The sequence below is a fragment of the Gambusia affinis genome, linkage group LG13 (genome assembly GCF_019740435.1).
Source record: "Gambusia affinis linkage group LG13, SWU_Gaff_1.0, whole genome shotgun sequence".
Lineage (NCBI taxonomy): Eukaryota > Metazoa > Chordata > Actinopteri > Cyprinodontiformes > Poeciliidae > Gambusia > Gambusia affinis.
Window position 1 is genome coordinate 23,378,217 of NC_057880.1, and position 22,217 is coordinate 23,400,433.

Genomic DNA, 22,217 nt, shown 5'->3' on the forward strand with positions numbered 1-22,217 from the left:
TCCGTGTTTCATCATTCTAATTTAAACAGTGCACTGTTTTTTTATTTAGGCACAACTGTCTGAGAAGATCAGTTTCAAGGCCTGACATTGATTCTCTGTAGGACTTTAAAGCTGCTCTATGCAATTTTTATAAAATATAAATATTGTTTTTACATATTTGATCAAACACATATGAGACAAGTCTCCTCCACTTCCTCTCTGAGGTATTATTACCGTCTGAAGAAATGCCCCGCTCCTGACCAACAACAGCCAATCAGAGTCAGGAGGCGGGTCTTAGCGCTGTCAATCAACCCCATGTAGTCGCTGTTAAATGGGCTAATGGTGGAGAAATATCTTACTGTTACAGGAAAACCCTTTTAACCATCATTAGCATTCACAATAGGATCTGCTGACAGGGAAAAGCTGCAGTGGTAGCAGAGGGTAAAGAGTGAGGACAGAGGGGAAGAGCAGCACCAAGAGATTGTGACTGAAAGTGCTAAGACCCGCCTCCTCTTGCATCTGATTGGTTGTTTATTGTTAGCCCTGGGAGAAGAAGGAGGAGATATATTTTCACAGATTATCAGGAAACCGCTACAAAAGCAGGAAGTGGACTACAATGCAGGGCATTTTGGGAAATTACAACCAAGATAAACGCGCTTGTCTAACGCTAGCGAGTGAAATGGTTCATAGCTTTTTACCAAAGATAAAAGAGAAATCCTACAACTGCAAAAAAAAAAAGACGCCACTCCAATTTTGTTTACTTTTTATGAAGAAGGAAGTTACGCTCAGTGTTTTCAGATGTTTTTGTGTCGCTAAGTTCAGTGGTTCTTGGCGCAGCGCCACCACAGGCGAGGAGGGGAACAGGTTTTTCAATTCTTATGGATCATTTGACGCAATGTGGTGTGAAAGCACAGCAGCTGAAAATGTAACAGATGTTGGAATTTGAGCTCCAATCAAACCGAATCTACCAAACTGTCAGGTGTGAAAACTGAACTTTACTGAGCCTCTGTTCAAGTTTTAAGTAGCTTTATTCTGGGATTGTCTTGTATTTCACTCCTTGTCTGATCGTGTTTTCTGTCCGTGCTGAGAAAAACCACTCCCACAGCATGATGGTATCACCACCACGTTTCACAGTGTGTTCAGGGTGAGTATAACTTCTCCTCAATATAATCCTCCCTGACCTGCCTGCTGTGATCCCTGGTATTTACAGAACAGATGCATTTACACTGAGATTAAGCAATGAACAGGTATTATAGCACTCACTAACCGTGTCACTGATTTATGAAAATAAAAACCATCGGGAGAAAAAACAAATAGTTTTCTACACCAGATGTTACTTATTTACAAGGGAACAATCATGTTAGAGCCACAATGTCGAAAGAATTTAAATCTCTTATCTCCATCTACTTTACAATAATGTGCACGTTGTGCTGGTCTACCTCCAGTAACATACATTGCATGATACGACTAAGTACACATGAAGAAACAAAACTCTGTTAAACATTTGTGGGAATCTTCAGGAGCACAGAACAGTAATTCTGCTTTAGCTGCAGGCGTGCAGGTTAGAACTTGTCAGATAAAGACGGTTGGTATATTTTTTGCTAAACAGTTGAAACCAGATATTTACACAGATCGAATGAAAAGACAAGGTTTTCTTTTCTTACTGTCTGGAGTTAAATCAGACCAACATTCTCTTGGTTTAGGTTAGTAAGAATTACTAAAATTATTTCTGAATATTATATAATATTTTCCTTTTGAGCAATTTTTAGGTGGATCGGTCTCAAGATAAAAACCTGCTGAAGTTTTCTCTAACATAATATAATTGTGCTCCACTTCCAAGTTGGTAAATTAATGAGATTTTCAATCAAAATTAATTAAATATTAAACATGCTTTAAAAAAAAGAAAAAAGAAGTTAGTTTGCGCTTTGAGGTGGAGTTTGGTTGGAAATCTCCAAATTCTTTGCAAATATGGCCTTTTTTCACACAGCAGGTCTTGTCCTAAATTCAGATTTTTTGCTGAAATTAGACTTTTTTTTTATAAATTAGGGCATAATACGACCGCAATCAGAAAGGTGAGCGGTGTACAACCCTACAGCGACCGGCATGCGCAGAGGAAGAACGCCGACAGGCTGTTTTGGAAGTAATGGCCGCCACCTATTGACTGATTTTAAAGTTGTTCAGCCAACGGTGTCGTCACAAGATCATAAGGAGGAGGAAGCTAACAAAAGAAAGCACAAGTGATAGAAACGGTCATTTTGTGGCATAACGATTCATAATTCTAACTGTCAGATATTGTTTAGGTCAGGATTTACAGCGTTTGGCTTCTTCTGGTGCAGAAATATGACCACGCCTCATATTGATGATGCAAAAGTCGGATGAAATGCGACGAGAATGTTTAGACTACAGACACTTTGGAAACTGTTGGATTCATAACACAATTCTGAATTTTTGGGGGAAGTTAAAAAAATTGGAAATGGGTTCTTCAGACTGCAATGAAAAAAACATAAAATAAATCGTATTTGATTGAATATCCCTTGTGTGAGAACGTGGCGGCCATTTTGATAGACTCTTCTCACTTCAATCCTTCTCTGCAAATTAAAGTAAATTTCCTCTCTTCTCTACACTGATGCTGAGTTTGAACTTCAACAAATTGTCCTTCACACATCTGATTGTATGAATGCATTGAGCTGACTGGCGATTTGCATTAAGCAGTTGAGCTGGTGCGTCTAATGTAGGGCTGTCAAACTCACATTCGTCTCAGGCCAAATCAAGATCATGACTATACTGATAAAACTCGTTAATAAACAGTTAAATATATTAATATGGCTGTCTCTGCATTTAATAAATACTTTTTAAAATGAAATAATATTGAACATGTTTCACATCGTTCAGTCCCTCCAGAATTTTACGAATGTTTTGGGGATTTGTTTTGCAATGAAAATCAGTGATTTTGAAATATTTGCAAGGAATTTTGACGCCATAATGATCACAAATAAGACATGAAATAAGGCTGAGGCAGCAGTGTCATTAAAGTAAGAAATACTGCCTCCTACAGGTGAGAGTTAGCATCACTTAAACCGAATGTTTTTCACAATTTTTGCAATAAACTTACAATTATCCACGAGCATGAAAAAATGCTGGGATCTGTTGACTTTAATGTGAATTTCCACAGAATCACAGAAAACTGGAGGGACTGATTGACCTAATTTAGCTCTGGAGTCCAGAGGGCCAGATAAACAGCTATAACAGGCCACGTTTAACCCCCGGGCCTCGAGTTTGATGAATGTGATCTAATGAGTTTACAGGGTCAAACCCTGATGGAGCAGAAAAGAAAAGCCATATCTTGTCTTCTTTATGATTTTTATTCTAAATTTCATGTTTTTTTAAATTTAAGGTTAATTTATAACTTTATAATTGAAGCAAGTCATGAAACAAAACATCTCAAGTCAGACATCGACTACAGACTCACTTATGTCACTCTCCCTGCTTTCCTCTGACTCAACATCCTTTTTTTTTTTGCAGAACCGTAACAACGGGTTGACGCGACAACCACTGCCTGCTCTACCAGCGTGACCTCACGGTTACCGGGGCAATGGGGGACTCCTGGCGCAGCGAGCGACGTGATTGGCCGAGCCTGGCACAGAGCTCTTAAATGGGTCAAAGCAGTCAAGAGTCTCCACCAAGGAGGTGTAAAATGTGTGTGCGCGTCTCCGAGTGTGTGACTGTGCATCCAGGCAGACTGGGAACAGACTTCATCATCCGACTGTACATGCAGCGAAAAGGATCGGCCTGTGCGGTTAGAAAAGCGCCCACCCACTCCCTTCCTCTCCGACGCTTTCTGTCAGGCTCTGATGTCCTTCGTTATTTCATCAATTTTCTTGTTTTTCTGCTCCCTCCACCAATCTCTCTCCCACTTGCATGCTTGACAATCACCCATCTGTTTGTGCCGGGGCCGCGGAGGACAACACTGACCCCAAATGGCCGTGATACGAAATGCTTTTCAGCGCTCTGAAAGCACATCAGAGGAATGATGCAACATGCTGCCATATTAGTGTGAAAGGATCGGTCTTGGCAGGTTTTATTGCACACGTCCATCCTCCTCAGGTAATGAGCACATTCCTGGTGTTATTGCAGCTCTGTGATACACCAGAGAGACAGATACTGTAATAATGCTGCAAAATTTACAACATTTATTAAGAAACGCCTTCAAATACTGTCATTATTTTACTTATTAAAACAGTTATAGTTGCAAATGTTGCAGTAAACTAACATATACACAGGGTAGATGCACGTACAGCTGAAACGATTAATCGGATTAATCAAATAATCGTCTAATTTAGTGATCGATTAATCGTTAACTACAGTATAAAGATTCATAAAAATCTAATTTGCTGACAAAACTGTACCAAAATATATACATTTTGCATTTAAGATAAAAATAAACTCCTTTGTCTATAAATATGTTCTACCCAGAACTCCTCTAGTGGCTTAGTAATAAACACAAAAATTAAACTAACACGACAAAATAACAGCAAATAAACAATTGAGAAATGATTGCGACAGAAAATACATCAGAATATGACAGCAAAACTCAATCCTGGCTGCTCTCTGAAGTTTCTGTCGTAAGAAACATTTACCACAGAATATCTGTTTAAACTGGTCAATGTAAAATAATCACCGGATCTCATAAAATTTCAACCTTATTTCACTTTTACACAAAACCTCTTTAGACTTTTATTAGTATTAAATGATTAATTGTGATTAATAGATTAATCGTCAACTAATTTAGTAACCAATTAACTGTTAATTGGAGTATAAAGATTCATAAAAAGGCAGATTACTGCTCTAACATATTTAAAACGATAATTAAACCAAATCTGCACAAAACTCCTCCGGTGGTAGTTTTTAGCTTCACCTGGTTCAAATTCTATAAAAATATATATTTTTTAAAAAGGCACTTTTTGCTAGGATAAGGATTAGAATTCATTCTTATTTTATTTTTACAGAAAATCTTTTAAAATCTTATTAGCCTGAAACGACTAATCATGATGAATCGATTAATCATCAACTAATTTAGTAACCGATTAATCGTTAACTGGAATATAAACTCATAAAAAGGCAGTTTGCTGAAAGAATAACACACTCAGCAGTAATTAAATCAAAATGTTTTATCTTCTACCCAGAACTCCTCCAGTTGCAGTTTTAGCTTCACAAAGTTCAAATTCTGTAAAAATATATTTTATTAAGTCACCTTTTGCTTTCTAGCTATTAATTGATTAATCCAAAAATAAATCAACAGATCAGCCGTGAACTGTATTGATGTAAAGTTGAGCAGTAAGGCCTCAGTTTTCACATGTTGATGTCAGAAGTACTTATTCACCTGCAGATGCATCCTTTTCTACAAATGATCCACCATGTGCTGAAGGAATGCGACGTTATTGGACTTTGAACAAAACATTTTGATTTTCTTATTTTAAAAAGGAACTGAATTGCTTATTTATGTATTTTTTAAATGTATTATTTCTAATATTGCATGAAAAAGACTTGAGTGATTAAATGAACAATCTGCAGAAGGTGGCCTTTTTTAGTCTGATTAACCGTCAGTATTACTAAAATAATCGATGCAAGGCAACACGTCCCTCTGAAGTAGCTGTAGGGTTGTTGTCAGAACTGCAGTGGTGAAAGGGTGAGGGTGCATGAGGGGCGTCGGTGCTGCAATGCAGGCTTCCCACTCTGGCACGTCTAAATAAGGCGTCCAGACGGGGCCTGTGTTTGTGCGCTTGGTTTCCACCATAGCGCAGCCAAGACACCCAATCCCTACAGAGAGCGCTCTGTCAGGACAGGCCCTCCCTGCGCCGCGCTCTGGAGCTGCCGTCCACCAAAAACAATAACAAAAACGTTCTTCTCTACGGTTTTCCAGTAATACTTGTTTCTGTTTGATGTGTGATTGGGTGGGTGCAGGTGTTTGCTTTACTTGAAGTTGTCTGGATGCTGACTGAGGGCCAGGCTGATGGTGTCCAGGGCGTGGCAGTGATGTTTCTGGGAACTCAACAGCAGGGTCAGCAGGTGGAGGGAAAGCAGGTCATCGGCGCGCAGAGACAAAGCGGTTTGTAGCGGCTCCATGGCTGCAGACACCTGGAAAAGCAAAGCGATTTTCAGGTAAAACTTCAAGGCACTGTAGCTGCGTTTCTGTTACAAATGTACGCAAATCTTTGTCGACATTTGCAATTGCAGTGTTTTCCTTAAATAAGAAATTAAAGGGCGTGCTGTGGTGGTGTAGGGGATAGCATGACCCATGTTTGGAGGCCTTGAGTCACGGGTTTGATTCCCGGACCCGTCAACATGTCTTGCCCCCTTTTCATCTCCCTTTCCTGTCAGCCTATTTTCAAATAAGGGACACTAGAGCCCACAAAAGACCCTCTGGAGAAAAAATAAAAAAAATAAATTAAATTAAAGTTACGGGTGGATAAGCTTGTTCACACAGTAAGTCATTCAAAATCATGGCAGCAAAAAAGAAATGAAATGAAACCATCTTCCTCCTGGCACTTCCTTTTTTCTTCGTGGTTTGCACCAGTAGTAACATCCACTTGTTGATCATGTGACGTGTGATAAAAAAAGTATTTCCTTTGCAGTTTTGCAAAATACCTAATTTTTATACGGTTGAAAAACCACCTCATCTTAGCGTCAAAACTTTTTATTAGTGCAGTTTGTGGTCAACAGAAACTCAGCTGCTAGTGTCTCCACTGCATAATTGCTCAATTTGATACTTCGAAAACAAATCTGCTTAATGGAATCGCGACAATTTAAAAAACAAACCCTTGTTTGTTGATAAAACGTTTTATCGCTTGGTTTTTGGCCACGTCAAAGTTGCAAAACTGCAACAGAAAGTTTTTCTGCATCACATGATCAACAAGCAGGTGTTGCTACTGGCAGAAACGTTGAAGAAGACAACAGGAAGTGGTAGGAGAATGATGGTGCTGAATATTTTTTATGACTTATTGAGGAACAAACTTTTCACACGTCATTTTAATTCTGTTTCTAAATTAATGGAAACTTCACAATTCCAAAATAGTGTTTTTTCGGCATTAATAGAATGTTGACAAAGTTTTGCACACACTCGTTATGAAAACGCAGCAATGTGACGCTGCTTAAAGGCTTGCTTGTACCTGGCGTACGAGGGCCAGCTGGAGAGCCAGGTACATGGAAATCTGAGCGTCCTGGGGGTCTAATGAATTGGCTCTGTGGGGGAAAGGCAGAGTTTTTATGTTCTGCAAACTCCTAAACATCAGCTCCTGAAATCATCCAGTTGTAATAAATCATATTGAGCTTGTTTTAATTGATTTGTTGGAACAGTGACAAATAAATAAAAGGGTATGAAAACAAGTAACACATACTTGTTTAATGCCTGCAGGGCTTTTTTGTTGAACTCATTCCGATCAGCTGACAAAGTGGCTGAAGACGAAAAACAAAAACAAATCAAGGTTAGCGAGTCACACAAAAGGTTAAAATCTCCAAATCCAGATATACATCCATACAGATTCACACTCATGTGGACAGACTGAGGACGAGGTGAGACTTTACCCTCAGAGGCCTGAAGGCTGAAGCTGAGTCCCAGAGCCAGGTACGCCCTGGGGAGGAACTCCCTCGCCTCCTCTCCCATCGACGCCACGCGCTTCGACAGATTCTCCGCCTCCTTGAACTTCACATGAACACACAGACACACTTAGCCTTTGATACATGGACTTTTTAATTATTCTGTATCTGATTAATTGATTATTCTGACATTCTGTTCTGACGCTTGATCATTTGTAGCAAAGGATGCATCTGCAGCTAAAACATCCTAAGAACGTGTGAAAAGCTGAGGTCTTTCTGCTTGACATCAATAAATTGTATGGCTGATCTGTTGATTTATTTTTGAAATGATCAAGGTTTTCTAAAGTTTTGCAATTGGATGAATGCGTTTTATTTCCACATAAATGGACAATAAAGTTTCTTTGTTTATTAGCTTTAGGTTTTGCTCCAAGTTGTCATTTCCTCAGTTACCAATTATGCTTGTCGATAAATGAGAATATTGTTTTAAGACCATTTTTATCCTCAAAGATCAATAAACTTTAATTCTAATGAACATTTAACAGTGGAACTGGAAGATTATGTATATCCAAAATAAACAAAACAGCAAATAAAATGAATTATGAAGTCTATGTAAATAAAATTCCTCTTGCAAGTTGAGACAAAACACCAGACTGAAGTCTTTTGTCATCGAGTTTTTGAAAAACAATAAATCATGCAAATGTAAATTATTGACTATTCTTTAATTTATCATCAGATTAGTTGATTTATTGGATACTAATTGCAATAACTTCTGTTATAATTTGGCTTCCGGGTAAATTTTCTGCCATGACAGGCCTACTGATGCTTGCAATTCAATTCATGCAACACAGTTTAAATTGCTTGGAATTACTTTGGATACGAAAGGTGTGACACAAATAAAGTTCCTCCGCTGTGCAGCAAATGGTGCTGCAGCAGGGAATGAAGTATTGATGGGCTGGGCCTGCTGGGAGTTTCGTGTGGGGACAGTCTGAACAGATTCAGCTGAAGGACAGCGCAGAGTTTGTTGAAGGACACACACACACACTCGCCCACACACAGGCAGCAGCAGCAGCAGACTGCAGGCGAGGGAGAAAGTGTGCCATATGGTTTGAGAGCTGCAACTGTTGGTGGACAGGCAGGAGCGGAAGGTGGATATAAGGGGGTAACGCTAACGACGCGCTCCCCTTCATCCTTTTTTGTCTGCGTTTCTCTGAATCCCTCATTTTACTGCACAGCCTGTCCGCGAACATCTTAGAAGGATTACCCCGTTGTTGTTTTTTTCTGTCTTGACTGATGTGAAGATCTGCAGCGCAGCTCCTCAGGAATTTATTTAGAAAAGCAGCTTTGCTTGCAGTCCTGCTGCAGATATCATGGAGTTGTAGAGAAACCTCAGCGATGTGCAGAAAGCTTCACGTGGGCTGGCTTAAGGAGCATAACGTCGCTGGACAGATTACAGCCCAGACTGTCCGGTGGAGCTGACAGTGGAGAGCGGTGGCCCATTTCTGTAATGCCGCTCTGCACTATGGCCATAGTGTCCCATTGTGATTAAAACTGTAAGCTCCTTAGTGTCTCTGGCCTGCCATGATCTCCAGCCACTAACAGATGCGCTGTCTCCATTCGCCTGTCGGTTCCTCTGTTCTAATCTGGCCTCACGTTCTCATTTTGTCTCTGCATCCATTGATCCCACTCTTTATTGATGGAGGAGGGTTTTTAGGGAGAAGAGAGAGGAAGCTAACCCAACATATCAACTTTTCTGCTCTTGGTGAATGATAAAACATGGCAGAAAACTTCTGACCAATCGCACAACGCGTCACTCAAAGCTGCGCCCAATTATTTCGACCCGAGTTTATGTCAACGAGAGTCGATTTAGGTACGTCAGATGAGTGTTGTGTGAGCCTTCACTGTGAAGTATGATGATACGATAAATTATGCTGGACGATAAATCGTCCCAGAAACCATTGCGATAAACGATAACGTTGTTTTGAGACAATTTTCAAGTAATATTAAGAACACATTCTCAAAGACTAATGGGATACAAAAATTGTCACATTCTGCAGATTTGTTGTTTTTTTTTACCTTTTAATCTAATATTATAAATATATAAAATAAAATGCAAACAAACAAATCAACTTCCTTTTTAAATTGAAAAAATTTAAAAAGAAACTCAGCTGCTAGTGTCTCCACTGCATAATTGCTTAATTTGACATTTCGAAAATAAATTTGCTTAATGGAATCGCGACAATTTAAAAAACAAACCCTTGTTTGTTGATAAAAAAACAACAAACAGAGTTTTTTTTTAAAAAGGAAAAAAAAAATCGACATTTTGTTGCCTAAAATGCAATAGCAACATTCCTTTAGTGAAAGCTTGATCACTTGTAGCAGAGCAGGGTTTCCCCCAGTATATTATAAGCCTGGCGGGCCACCAGGCTTCACTTGACCCCCCCACCAGGCTGGGCGTCGTTTGTTTATTAATGCAGCAGTGACAGCAAAAAAGGGTTGAGATAGGTCTATATATAATAAAATATCAGTAATCTTTAGCAGACTAATATCTATTTAAAAAAAGATAACATTTGAGTCCACATACAAACCCTACAGAAATACCAGTTTTACTTAAAGCACAGCTATATTTTCTTTGTTGTTGATGTTTTATTTTCAGAATTTCATGTTAACTTTTTACATTTTTTTAACACACAAACACAGAAGGGCAACTGGTGGACTTCCCTACCACCAGGCTTAGCTGGTTTTCTGGGGGAAACCCTGCAAAGGATGCATCAAAACTAACTTACAAATAATTTTTCAGGAAGATATAGAACCTTTGTTGTAAGTCAATAATTCCTTAAAATTGGGAAAGAAGTACTTTTTCCATTGGCACATTATTTCACTTATAACAAGACCATAAGTGAAATAGTCTGTCAGTGGAACTAAGACGTTTTCATCAATATTAAGGATTTACTTACTTAAAACAAGCTCCTTTATCTTGCTGAAAAGTTACTTATATGTTAGTTTTGTTTTATTTTAAGTGAATTAAGATATTTGCAGTAGAAACTAGACCAGAAAAGCTTGGTAAGATTTTATGTTTTTGCAGTGAAGCTGAGTGCTTTTCATTTCAGGTTCATGTGTCAACATGCAGGTGTTGGGATCCATTCACCCAGTGCAGTTGACCGATGCAGATCTTAGCAGCCAGCAGGGGCAGCGAGGGATCGTCTGGTCTCATCCTGGCGCATTCTTTCAACACAGACACAGCGCCGACCCACTGTGAAACACACACCAGAACGAATGACAAACTGTGAGCATTAAACACACGTCAACTGTCCTTACACAGCCCTAACAGACCCTTTTAGACACACAGTCACTTAATACATGTAGGTCGATCATTAATGGACCAAAAACACACACACACAAACACACACACACACACAGCAGGGCAAGCCCGGGATAAAAGCGGATCTGACGACACCGAGGCGGCCCCCCTCTCCTTTTAGAGGACAGACTATTTCTAGAGATCCCCATTGATCAGAGGTGTCGCTTTATCGCGCAGCAAGAATCAATGTTTCTGCTGCACAAAAACAAACCAACACACACACGCACACACACACGCACACACACACACACACACAGAGACATGAGGGGAGGAAACTGGAGTTATTCTATTAACAGCATTGCAATGTTTCAGATTAAATTCACACTGCAAAAACACAAAATCTTACCAGTTATTTCTGGTCTACTTTCAAGTGCAAATATCTTGCTACACTAGAAATAAGGCAAAACTAACTTAAAAGTGCATTTACAGCAGGAAATAGAGGCTTGTTTTAAGTAAATAAACCCTTAAGACAGATTAAAATGTTCTAGCTCTATTGCCAGATGGAAAAATGTTATAAGTTATAAGTCAAATTATCGGCCATTAGAACTTGCACTTTTTCATTAAAGAATTATTTACTTTTAAGCCTCTACTTCTTACTAAAAAGTTAGTTTTGTCTTATTTCAAGTGTAGTAAGACAAATGCTCTAGAAACTTTATCAAAATAAGATTTTGTGTTTTTGCAGTGTTTGCAGCATCAACTAACTCACATTTTGGTTATTTAAATAGTTAAAATAGCCTAGCATGAACCTGCTGGGTACCAAGCAACTAACTCACAAGTAACTTTTCAGCAAGAAATATGAGCTCAACTTTTTAAATTAGTTATTAGAAACTAATATTTTTTTAGTAAAAATGTTCTAGTTTCACTGAGATTATTTCACATATAAAAATAGACATTTTTCAATGTTATTAGAGAAATAACCTGCCAAGAAAACTAGTACTTTTCATCAATATTAAGAGTTATTTACTTAAAACACACACCTAAATCTTGATAAAAAAGTTACTTCTAAGTTAGTTTGTCTTATTTCAAGTTTACTAAAATGTTTTCAGTAGAAACTGGACCAAATAAATACATGGTAAGATTGTGTGTTTTTGCAGTGCATGCAGTGTAACATGTCCACTAAGCTATTCGCTGCACGTGCGGGCATGATGGTTGGACGGTGGGACAGGAGGTGAATGTCTCCTCTGGGTGTAGAGTGTTGATGCATAAGGAGAAATGAGCTCACCTTTCCGGCCGCCATGAGCGACAGGCCCAGCTGGTGCCAAAGGTGGAACTCGTCGTATGAAAACTTCATGGCTCGCTCCAGACACTGCGAGCAAACACACACACACACACACACACACACACGCACACACACACACACACACACACACACAGACAGACAGACAGGCTGCAGCTTTAACAAAAGTACAAATAAACCGTTAAAAATTTTCTCTTTTCCTTTGATAGAAACTTTTTTAACTACTTTGAATAACTAAATGAGCATACTGTACTGTTTCATAACTCAGACCAATTTGCTGAATGGTTGGTTTATTTTGTAAATTACATTTGTTGTAAATTGGCGTTATGGAGGTAAATTAAACTGATTTAGCTAAAGTAAAAATCCCACATTAACATTATTACTTGAGTAAAAGTAAAAAAGTACATACTCTGAAAAATACTTTACGTAATGAAAGTGAAAAAAATATTTTACTGGAACTATCACTTTCTTTGTAATCAATATTAAGGAATAATTGACTTAAATCAAGCTCTATATAAGTTACTTGTAAATTATTTTTGTCTTATTTAAAGTGTACTAACACATTCACACTAAAAGCTAAACACAAAATACTTTGTCAGACTTTGTGTTTTTGCAGTGTATAAAGTACAAACCTAAAACGTTTGGAAGTTTTGACATCAATTTACATTACATCACACACAGTACCTTCAAAGTTTACATAAGAAAGTTTAACTAGAGGTAATTTAACGTGTGAAATTATAATTTCTTAAGTAAATTTGTTGAATGTTTTCCCTGATGTCTTCAACAGGGGGGTCCAAAATGTACATATGTGCTGAACAATGGCTGCTGGAAAGGACAGGTGTTTTGTTGCCGACTTATCATTTAGAAACCACTTGCTGCATTATTGTTGGTTGTGCAGGGAGCTCCACTTCTACTTTTCAAAGATGTTATGCTTGTATAATTGTGCGTCTGTTTGCAGCCATTTTCACCTGTGAGTGTAAATGTTGAGTTGGGGGAGGTGGGGGGGTGTGGTCAACAGCAGCAGATGACGATACTAAAATCTCTTTATCTAGGAATGTTTTTGTGCAAAAAAAAAAATGTAATGAACATATTTTCTATCACTCATAGTTCATCCTAACCTGTTCAAGGAAGTGTAATAGTTCAACTTTAAGTTCAGAACAAATGCAGTAGAAATGTATTTAACAAAGTATTTGTATTTTTCTGCATCCCACCTCTGATCAGAGAACATTCCTTTCAGAGGTTTTGACTACGTCATGTCCTTCCTGAAGTAAATTAGCTTGAAAGTGCTTGTCAGTCAGCGCTCGGCGCCCACTCTGTGCTGCTTCACTGCACAATGATGTGATTGACATGTGTGGGGTTTCGCTCAGTCAGAGGTTGTCAGTCAAGCAGGAAATGAGGTCCGCCTGATGTTATGATTAAATATTATGCTCTAAATGGAAAAGACATGAGCCCTCCCCCCTCCCCCACCTAATTCTGGTATCCATTTACAGTGTGGGGTACATGCTCGCCCCAATCCAGGTTTTCACACTGCAAAAATCACAAAACGGTCTGGTTTCTAGTGCAAATATCGAAATAAGACAAAACTAACTTAGAAGTAACTTTTCAGCAAGAAACATGGGCTTGTTTAGAGTCAATAATTCCTTAATATTAATGAAAAAGTTCTGGTTCCCCTGGCAGATTATTTCACTTAAGACTTTTCCCCGTATTATAAGTGAAATAATCTCCCAATGGAACTAATATCCAAGTATAATAAACATAAAACAAGCTTTTCTATCAAAAGTTTTGTATTATTTCAAGTGAACCAAGTTGTTTGTACTAGAAAAGAGCCAAAAATACTTGGATTATTTGACATTTAAACTCCATTTGGGATCAAGAAAGTATTTTTTTAATTCAATTGCAATCTTCTGGGTCAATATTTTGCCGCGGCTTTGGTCAGGATTGGCAGAAAATCTGTGAACTGGTTGGTTTTCTTAAACTTTTAATTACAGCCCATTAATTTTCAGTTGGGTTCAGCGTAAAACCATTTTAAAAGCTCAATATTAGCCTGCTTGATCCCTTATAAAAAAAGTTTTTATGCCAGTTTGGGATCATTTATGTGTTGGAATACCAAACTGTGTCCAGGTCCAGCTGCTGATTTGAGGGGAAGTTAAAGAATGTGGAAGTAACGTCTTTTACTTTATGACACGTACGGTTAGAAATTCTTCCTGGGTTGATCATTTCTCCAACCATGTTTGCCTATTTGGCTCCAGAGTCGCTGCTGTTGTTGAACCTCTAAGCCAACGGTGTCAAACTCATTTTCATTTTGGGTCAAATCCAGATCATGAATGCTCTTAAAGGGCCGGTTGTGCCAGAATGTGTTGATAAAACCTGTTAAACTGTTAAAATATCAATGAATTATTAAAATTAAACATCATTACTGAACATCTTTTCAGTCCCTCCAGGATTTTGTGATTCTTTTTATAATATTTTTGTAATAAAACTCAAAGTGTTTGTGGTTTTAATTTGGAAATATTTGCGATTTACGATGGTAAATGGGACTTTTTATTACTCGTTGTATAGATCATGGACTATAATCTAACATCAATTAAAGTTGAGGCAGATGTTTAGCACAAGTAAGAAAGTTTTTAACAATTCTTGAGAAAAATCTGCAATAAACACCCAACTACTAGCAGAAAAAGTGCTGGGATTTGATTGAAAACATATTTAAGCACATTTAATGTTTAGTCTTGAATCTAGAGGGCCACATAACAAGCTACGGTGGGCCGGATTTGGCCCACGGGCCTCGAATTTGACACACATGTCCTAAACAATTTGGTTTGGTCTGAAGTGACTGTTTGTGTCAGGGGATTGAAATTTGGACTCAACTGATCTCTGTTTTTGCTTGATGCTTCCATTGTATCTCTGACTGTTTGTGTGTTTTATTTTTCTGGAAAATGTTTGCAGAAACGCGGCTCCTGGAAAAGATGTCAGAAATAAACGATCAATGCTTCCATCAATCAGCCTCGCCAGAGGCAAACTCATGAAATAACACGAGCCTGGATTTTGCTCTCATTTTTAAAGAAGAGGCCGGAAAAAAACGTCTTTTTGTTTCATGCAACTTTGAACAACCGGCATTGATAGTTACATGGCATTCCTTCTTGTTTTGCTCTGTAAAACTTAAATCTATGAAGGCTATTTTATGTACATTTTTTTCTAAATTTACTTCAAGAAATCATAATTTCATGCAATAAATTTCCTGTAGTTCAACTTTCTTTGCTGTACTTTGCAGGTACGATGTGGGATGTAATTTAATTTGGTGTCAAAACTTCAACTCTTTTAGGTTTGAGTTTCCTACACTGCAAAAACACAAAGTCTGACTCAATATTTTGGTTTAGCTTCTAGTGCAAATATGTTAGTACGCTTTAAATGAGACAAAACTAACTTACAAGTAAACTTTCATGAACACATGTTTTAAATCAGTAATTCTTTACTATTGATGAAAAAAGTACTGGTTCCAGTAGCTAACTTTTTCCACCCATTTTACAAGTGAAACTAAATCTGCTAGTGTAACTAGCACTTTTTTTTATAATAAATATTATTAATAAATATTGACTTCAAACAAGCTCTTGTATCTTAATGAAAAGTTATTGTCTCATTTCAAATTTTCTAAGATATTTTTACAAGAAACTAGACAAAACGTCTTGGTCATGTTTTGTGTTTTTACAGTGTAAAACAAAGAGAATGTGGATCATCCAGTTTGATATCAGAACTTGCAGCCAAACAGATCTCATAGATTTGTCACTGCTGCACTGAAAATGCTAATTATCCATTATTTTACTAACAGAAACTTAACCAAAACCTAATCTGAGATTTTCCTTGCGGTAGGATTATGAAGAAGCAGAAGGGTCTGAAAACAGAAACCTCTGACCTCCAGAGTATGACTTTATTCCCACACCTCAGAGAGCATGGCGTACTGCCCCCTCCTGGCCATGCCGATGGATAGCAGGTCATAGACGGAGGTGGCATCCTGCAGGCTGGCCTGGCGAGCCTCGGCCTGGTCCGGCAGTCGGCTGATTACTGCTTCCCCGCTTGTCTGTTGGGACAAAAACACAGAAATCAGACTGTTGGATGTTGTCCTGCTGCTGTAACTGGACCACGCAGTGAAGGATAGGAGTGTGTGTGTGTGTGTGTCTCACCATGGATTCTGTGATGAGCAGCAGCAACACAGCCTCCTCCACCACGTCCTGTGGACAGAAGCAGCTGCCAAGAAAAAAAAACAAAAACAAAAACAGGAAAAGCTCCAAAACAGGAAGTTTATCGCTCACACAAGCAAACAAAGACGGAGCGACGGCGGATTACCGACAGTGTCTGGTTTCTGTTTCACCTGTGGGGCTGCAACACAATACGGACCACCGTGGATGTATCCCTGCACAGCATCATCTCAGATGTCACACACACACACACACACACACACACTCATGTCCTACTGAAGGACACAATCCGCAGACAACATCAGAACCTTTTATGAAACAACTACGTGACGATAAAAAGCAATCATCAACGCTCACACACGGCTGTTCCTCCGGGGGGAATTCGGCTCCTCCACGCCTGCTAATCTCAGACATGGATTTAGATCCTCACTTATGATAGTGTGGGCAGGATTAGTCATGTGGCGGTGACTAAGTATGGCTCGTGGGGGCCTGAGCAATGTTTGCAGGATCCCTCCAACGAGCGAAACGCAGAAATGAAGCAGACAATGAGTTTGATGTGCGGATTGGATGACAAGATTGTGCTTTTAAGATCAGAAAGAATGTCTGTTTTGATCCAACACTGCAAAAACACAAACACTTACCAAATATTTTTTTGGCTAGTTATTAGTGCAAATATCTTAGTACAGTTGAAACAAGACAAAACTAACTCCTAAGTAATTTTTCAGCAAGAGAAATTTACTTATTTAAGGAGCCAATAAGTCAATTACTTCTTAGTGTTGATTTAAAAAGTTCTACTTCCATTGGCAGATTATTTCACTTATAAAATGGGAAAAAATTATTTTTAAGTGAAATAATCTGCTAATTGAAAAAGCCCCTTTTCTTCAATATTAAGGATTTATTTATTAACTTTGAAAAAACTCCTTTATGTTGTTGTAAAGTTACTTTGAAGTTAGTTTTGTCTTATTTCAATTACCACAAATACTTGATACGTCTTTGTGTTTTTGCAGTGTAGACTTCATGGACCAGTGTTTTTCAAAGAGAGGCCACAAAAAAACGTAAAAGGAAAATTCCGGGAAAAATAAAAATAAATGCAAAAAATTTCAATCAGAAAATAATTTGAATTAATCATTCTCATAAAACAATTATAATAAAAACTATTTTATCATAATAATTTTATTATGATAAAATAATACCATTATTTTTTAAATACAATTTATCATTTTAATTTTAATAGTAATAATAAATATTAGTATGATAAAATAAAGAATAAAATTACAATTTGATTATTATTATTCAATAATTATGCTGCAATAATAGTTATTATTGAGTTATCTACCTTCTGTTGGCTAATGAATATTTAACAAAAACAAAAAAATTTTAAACATTTATTCAATTATTTTTCAGTAATAAACTAACTTGCATTTTATCCCAACTTTTACAGAGAAGCATCAGAACCACCAGGAGGATTATGGAGCGCCGTAATTTGCTGACAGCTGACGTAAACTGCTTGTGTGGGGAAATAAAAAAAACTGTTTCAGATCAGTTAAAATTTCTAATAAATAGGTTGATAAATAAAAAAACAAAAGAATGTTACACCCATAACTTCACTAGGTTTTGGTCAGTTGTAGAAATCCACAGCATAGTTCCAGTAAGTTACAGTTTTCCCCTATTAATAAAAAAAAAATTCAGTTATCAGAAATGTTTTCTCACTTTAATTGTTTTTGTTTTAATTTAATACTTTACTGTTATAACCTTGCATCAGTGAAGTATTGAACCCAGACACTGAGGCCTCTGTAGGTCATCGGGTCACTCAGACTCCTGGGAAATGAAGGAGAGGCGTACCAGTCTGTGGCGTAGCGTTGAGGCGGTTTGAAGGTGGGGTACATGGCGTCTTTGGAGGCGGCGGATCCCTCTCTCTGGAGCCAGACTGGGGGTGGGGGGCCCAGCGGGGGCCAGTAGCTGTCCTCGCTCACAGAGCTCAGCAGCACCTGCGCTAGCTTCATGGCTGCACACTGCATGCAAAAAAACAAACACGTTTTTAATGCTGCAACAGAAATCTAGGGCTTGGCAATACGGCTGGCAAACTTATCACAATATAAGCATTTCATATCAGCCGATTTTGATAATTATTGATTAGTTTTTTCGTTTTGTTTTAAACATGTTGGATACATTTATCCACAGTTTTCAATTCTCGCTACTGTGTTTTGAGGCAGGGTGGTGAAACCTTAAACTGCTGCTGTGCCAGTTACTTAGCAAGCTGTTGCTAGGTAACCAGAGTTGGGGGTTGGGGAGGACTTGAAACTGCTTGGTACCCCGCAGGCTGTTGTGAGGTTATTTTAGCTGTTTAACTAACCAGAATGTGAGTTAGTTGATGCCACCAACACTTCAAAAACACAACATCCTACCAAGTAAAAGTTGAAATAAGACAAAACTAACTATCAAAGTAACTTTTTTAGCAAGAGAGTCTTGTTTTAAGCAAATAATTCCTTAATATGGATGAAAAAGTGCTTGTTCCACTGGCAGATTATTTTGCTTATAACAAGACATTATTCTCATTTTATAAGTTAATTTATCTACCAATAAAAAAAGTACTTTTGCATCAATATTAAGAAATTATTTACTTAAAATAAGACTTTATATCTTGCTGAAAAGTTACTTTTAAGTTACTTTGTCTTACTGCACGTGTACCCAGATATTTCCAGTAGAAACTAGACCAAAATTATTGGTAAGATTTTGTGTTTTTGCAGTGAATCTTGCTTATCTGGCTATTAGCTCCCTCCATCTCCCAGAATGCAGTGCAATTCTTGATTGTAGTGCAGTAAATATTCAATCCTATTAGTTAGTATTATCTATTGCTATTGATCACATTTCTGTCGTTATTCATTTACTGGCCAGCCTTGCAAGAAATCACAGCAAATTCTTGTTTTAAACTTTTTTCATTGTAATGATTCTAGCATGAGACATTTGTTGCGTTCCTCACCTTCCTGAAGCTCTGAGACCCTCGTGACTCCACCACCCTGAGCACCCTACGCAGCTGGTGGGCGCCCTGCGCAAGATGACTAACACACACACACCCGCACACACACGCACATGCACACACACACTGGGCTCACACATTGGTTTTAAAGATTGACTAAAAATAAATGAACAGGTAACATAAAACAGCAGCAAATTGTTTTCCATTAACACATGGAGAATCAAATTAAAACTATTCACAGTCAATCCTAAACTCCAGACCTGCATTAGAGAGAGCTGATAGATTTTTTGATTTAATGCAACACTGACACCTACTGGTTCAAAACTAGAGTTGCATTATTTTCTTTCTACAAGTTTAACCTCAACACATATTGAAAGAGCAAACAGATTTTTACAAATGTGCTGCAACTTTACATGAATAAATCATGAAACAGCACATAAAAGCATCTAACAAAGGTCTAAAAATCCTTGTTAATATCTTTTTAATTAAATATGTTTTTGAAATTAAGTAAATAAAGATTATGAGAAACACTTTTTCAACTTCTTTCTGACATATTTTCTGTACAAAACAAACAAAATTCAGGCATGAGCAAAAATACAACGTACACTCCTTTAAACTATTATTCTGAATGCTAAAATTAAATGATAAAAAAAGGTTCAAGAGCCAGGTTTAATTCACAAGTAGGGCTGAAACGACTAACTGTGATGAATCAATTATTGAAATAATCATCAACTAATTTAGTAATCGAGTAAACGCACCCAAAACAGGCAATTTACTGAAAAAACAACAGAATCATAGCAAAGATTAAGCTAAAACAGTACAAAAAATATATACAAGTTGCATTTAAGAAAAAAAAAAAAGTTTGTCTACAAATATGTACACCCAGAAAATTATCACCAGATTAGGGCTGAGATTTTCACATACTGATCTGACATACATTGAAGAAATGATGTCGTTGCATTTCAGGCAATAAAATGTTTGCTTACGTATTTAAAAGGGAACTGAACTACTTGTTTACTTGCATATTTTAATATATTTCCAATGTTGTATAATATCAATTTGCCTCAGTTGAGGTCAGAGGATCTGAGGTCAGACCACCAGGACCCCCTCCCTCGGCGGCCACCCATCACACATTGCACCCGACCCTTTTGGTCCCTCTCACAGGTGGGGGACCATGTTTCCTCTTCAGGCTGAGCCCAGCTGGGCTCCATGGGTAAAAGCCCGGCCACCAGGCGCTCACCATCGTGCCCCCCCTCCAGGCCTGGCTCCAGAGTGGGGCCCCGGTGACCCGTGTCTGGGCGAGGGAACACGAAGCCCAAAGTTGTTTCTCATCATCGGCATCTTCAGGCTGTACTTTGTCCGGTCCCTCACCTAGGACCCGTTTGCCGTGGGTGACCCTACCAGGGGCATAAAGCCCCAGACAGCATAGCTCCTACGATCATTGGGGCACTCAAACCCCTCCACCACGATAAGGTGGCAGCCCAAGGAGAGGCTGTATAACATAGGAGGCCCCGGGGAAGACCCAGGACACGCTGGAGGGACTATGTTTCTCAGCTGACCTGGGAAAGCCTTGGGATTCCCCCAGAGGAGCTGGAACAAGTGGCTGGGGAGAGGGAAGTCTGGGGCTCCCTTCTGAAGCTGCTACCCCCGTGACCCGACCCCGGATAAAGCGGAAGAAAATGGATCGATGGATATTGCATAATATGTTAAGTGCCTAAGCGAAAACTCTGAAGAAAAGAAAATTTCTCCAATTAAAGTGAGAAGGTTCCTGATTTCCAAGTTACTTAATCCATTACTTAATTAGTTGACCATTATTGAATTGATCGATTCATCAAGATTGATAAAATGAATCTGGAACCATTAATTGTATCAGCCCTAGCAGAGAGTCCCTCGTCTTTAAAAAAATTAGACTGCAAACTTCAATCTGTAAAACTAGAAAAAGCAAATGTTATACTTGTGAAAACTTTTTCAGATAATGTAAGATTTTATTGTTTTCTGCTGCACTCACCCCCTCTGCAGCAGACAGAGGTAAGCGCTCTGCAGGGCTGCCTGCAGGAAGTAGCCCAGGTCAACGTCAACCGCTGCAGAAAGGAAGCTGCCTTTGCCCATTTTGGCGTGTGGAGTGGTTACCATCTGAAAACATAAACTCTTTAGTAAACATGCCAGCACATCATGCGGACCGTGCATTTGTGAAGGCTCACCTTGTCGAGCTCCTGCAGGTAGGACAGAGCTGCGTCACACGCCTTCAGGAAGCAGGACAGACTCTCCTCCTCCCTCTCCGAAAGACGGATACGAGACACGGCAGACAGCGTCTGGTGGTCCAGAGAAAGACCTGAAACATGGTTGACCAAACAGTTAGAGGAAGTTGAATGTAAAGAAATTTATCATTTTTAGGAACATGTAAAGTTGGAAACGTATTTTTCTCTTCGAAAGTCAATCATCTGCCTCCATCTCACCATGTAGCGTATCACTACAACCTCGTCCTAGCACATCCGTCATTTTTGAATCAGTTGATGCTGCTCCGTCATGCAGCTCGGCTGAATGAAGCACTGTTAACTCTATAAATTAACGTGAGTGTTTATATTTCAAAAAAGAATCACACGAACAGCATTTTTCATCTCACAACGTACTCTCTTTGGACAGGTTCTCGTTCCCGTTCTGGGGTAGCCGCCATCTTGTCTTCTTCTTCTTCTTTTTTTCATGGCGGTTGGCAAACAACTTAAGGTGCATGACCGCAACCTTCCAGATTGGAGTATGGATCAGATGTTTTATTTACTATATTCTTCCCAAAATACCCGTTCTTCTAAAAAAAAACTTCTTTAAAATATTAGCCGTCGTCTTTGATCAACGGCTCCGCTTAAGAATAACCAGCGGCGCCCTCTG

At 38.6% G+C, this 22,217-nt stretch overlaps 1 protein-coding gene across 3 annotated transcripts in view; it reads right to left on the reverse strand.

The window, feature by feature from the left end:
- ttc7a (tetratricopeptide repeat domain 7A) overlaps positions 1-22,217 on the reverse strand; it is a 54,877-nt gene that overhangs the window by 22,720 nt on the left and 9,940 nt on the right. The window contains exons 1-14 of one of the 3 annotated variants that reach the window (XM_044135847.1): positions 21,965-22,168; positions 21,791-21,892; positions 21,536-21,666; positions 21,343-21,467; positions 19,338-19,416; positions 18,200-18,369; positions 16,343-16,406; positions 16,102-16,239; positions 12,153-12,236; positions 10,718-10,822; positions 7,561-7,678; positions 7,374-7,431; positions 7,146-7,218; positions 5,954-6,114 (exon numbers count right to left, since the gene is read on the reverse strand). In XM_044135847.1, coding sequence (XP_043991782.1) covers positions 5,954-6,114; positions 7,146-7,218; positions 7,374-7,431; positions 7,561-7,678; positions 10,718-10,822; positions 12,153-12,236; positions 16,102-16,239; positions 16,343-16,406; positions 18,200-18,369; positions 19,338-19,416; positions 21,343-21,467; positions 21,536-21,666; positions 21,791-21,892; positions 21,965-22,064 — 1,508 coding nt within the window. In that variant the 5' untranslated portion in view covers positions 22,065-22,168. Of the gene's footprint in view, positions 1-5,953; positions 6,115-7,145; positions 7,219-7,373; positions 7,432-7,560; positions 7,679-10,717; positions 10,823-12,152; positions 12,237-16,101; positions 16,240-16,342; positions 16,407-16,505; positions 17,469-18,199; positions 18,370-19,337; positions 19,417-21,342; positions 21,468-21,535; positions 21,667-21,790; positions 21,893-21,964; positions 22,169-22,217 lie in introns of those variants that run through there. The other 2 variants (XM_044135846.1, XM_044135849.1) reach the window with 2 other exon arrangements.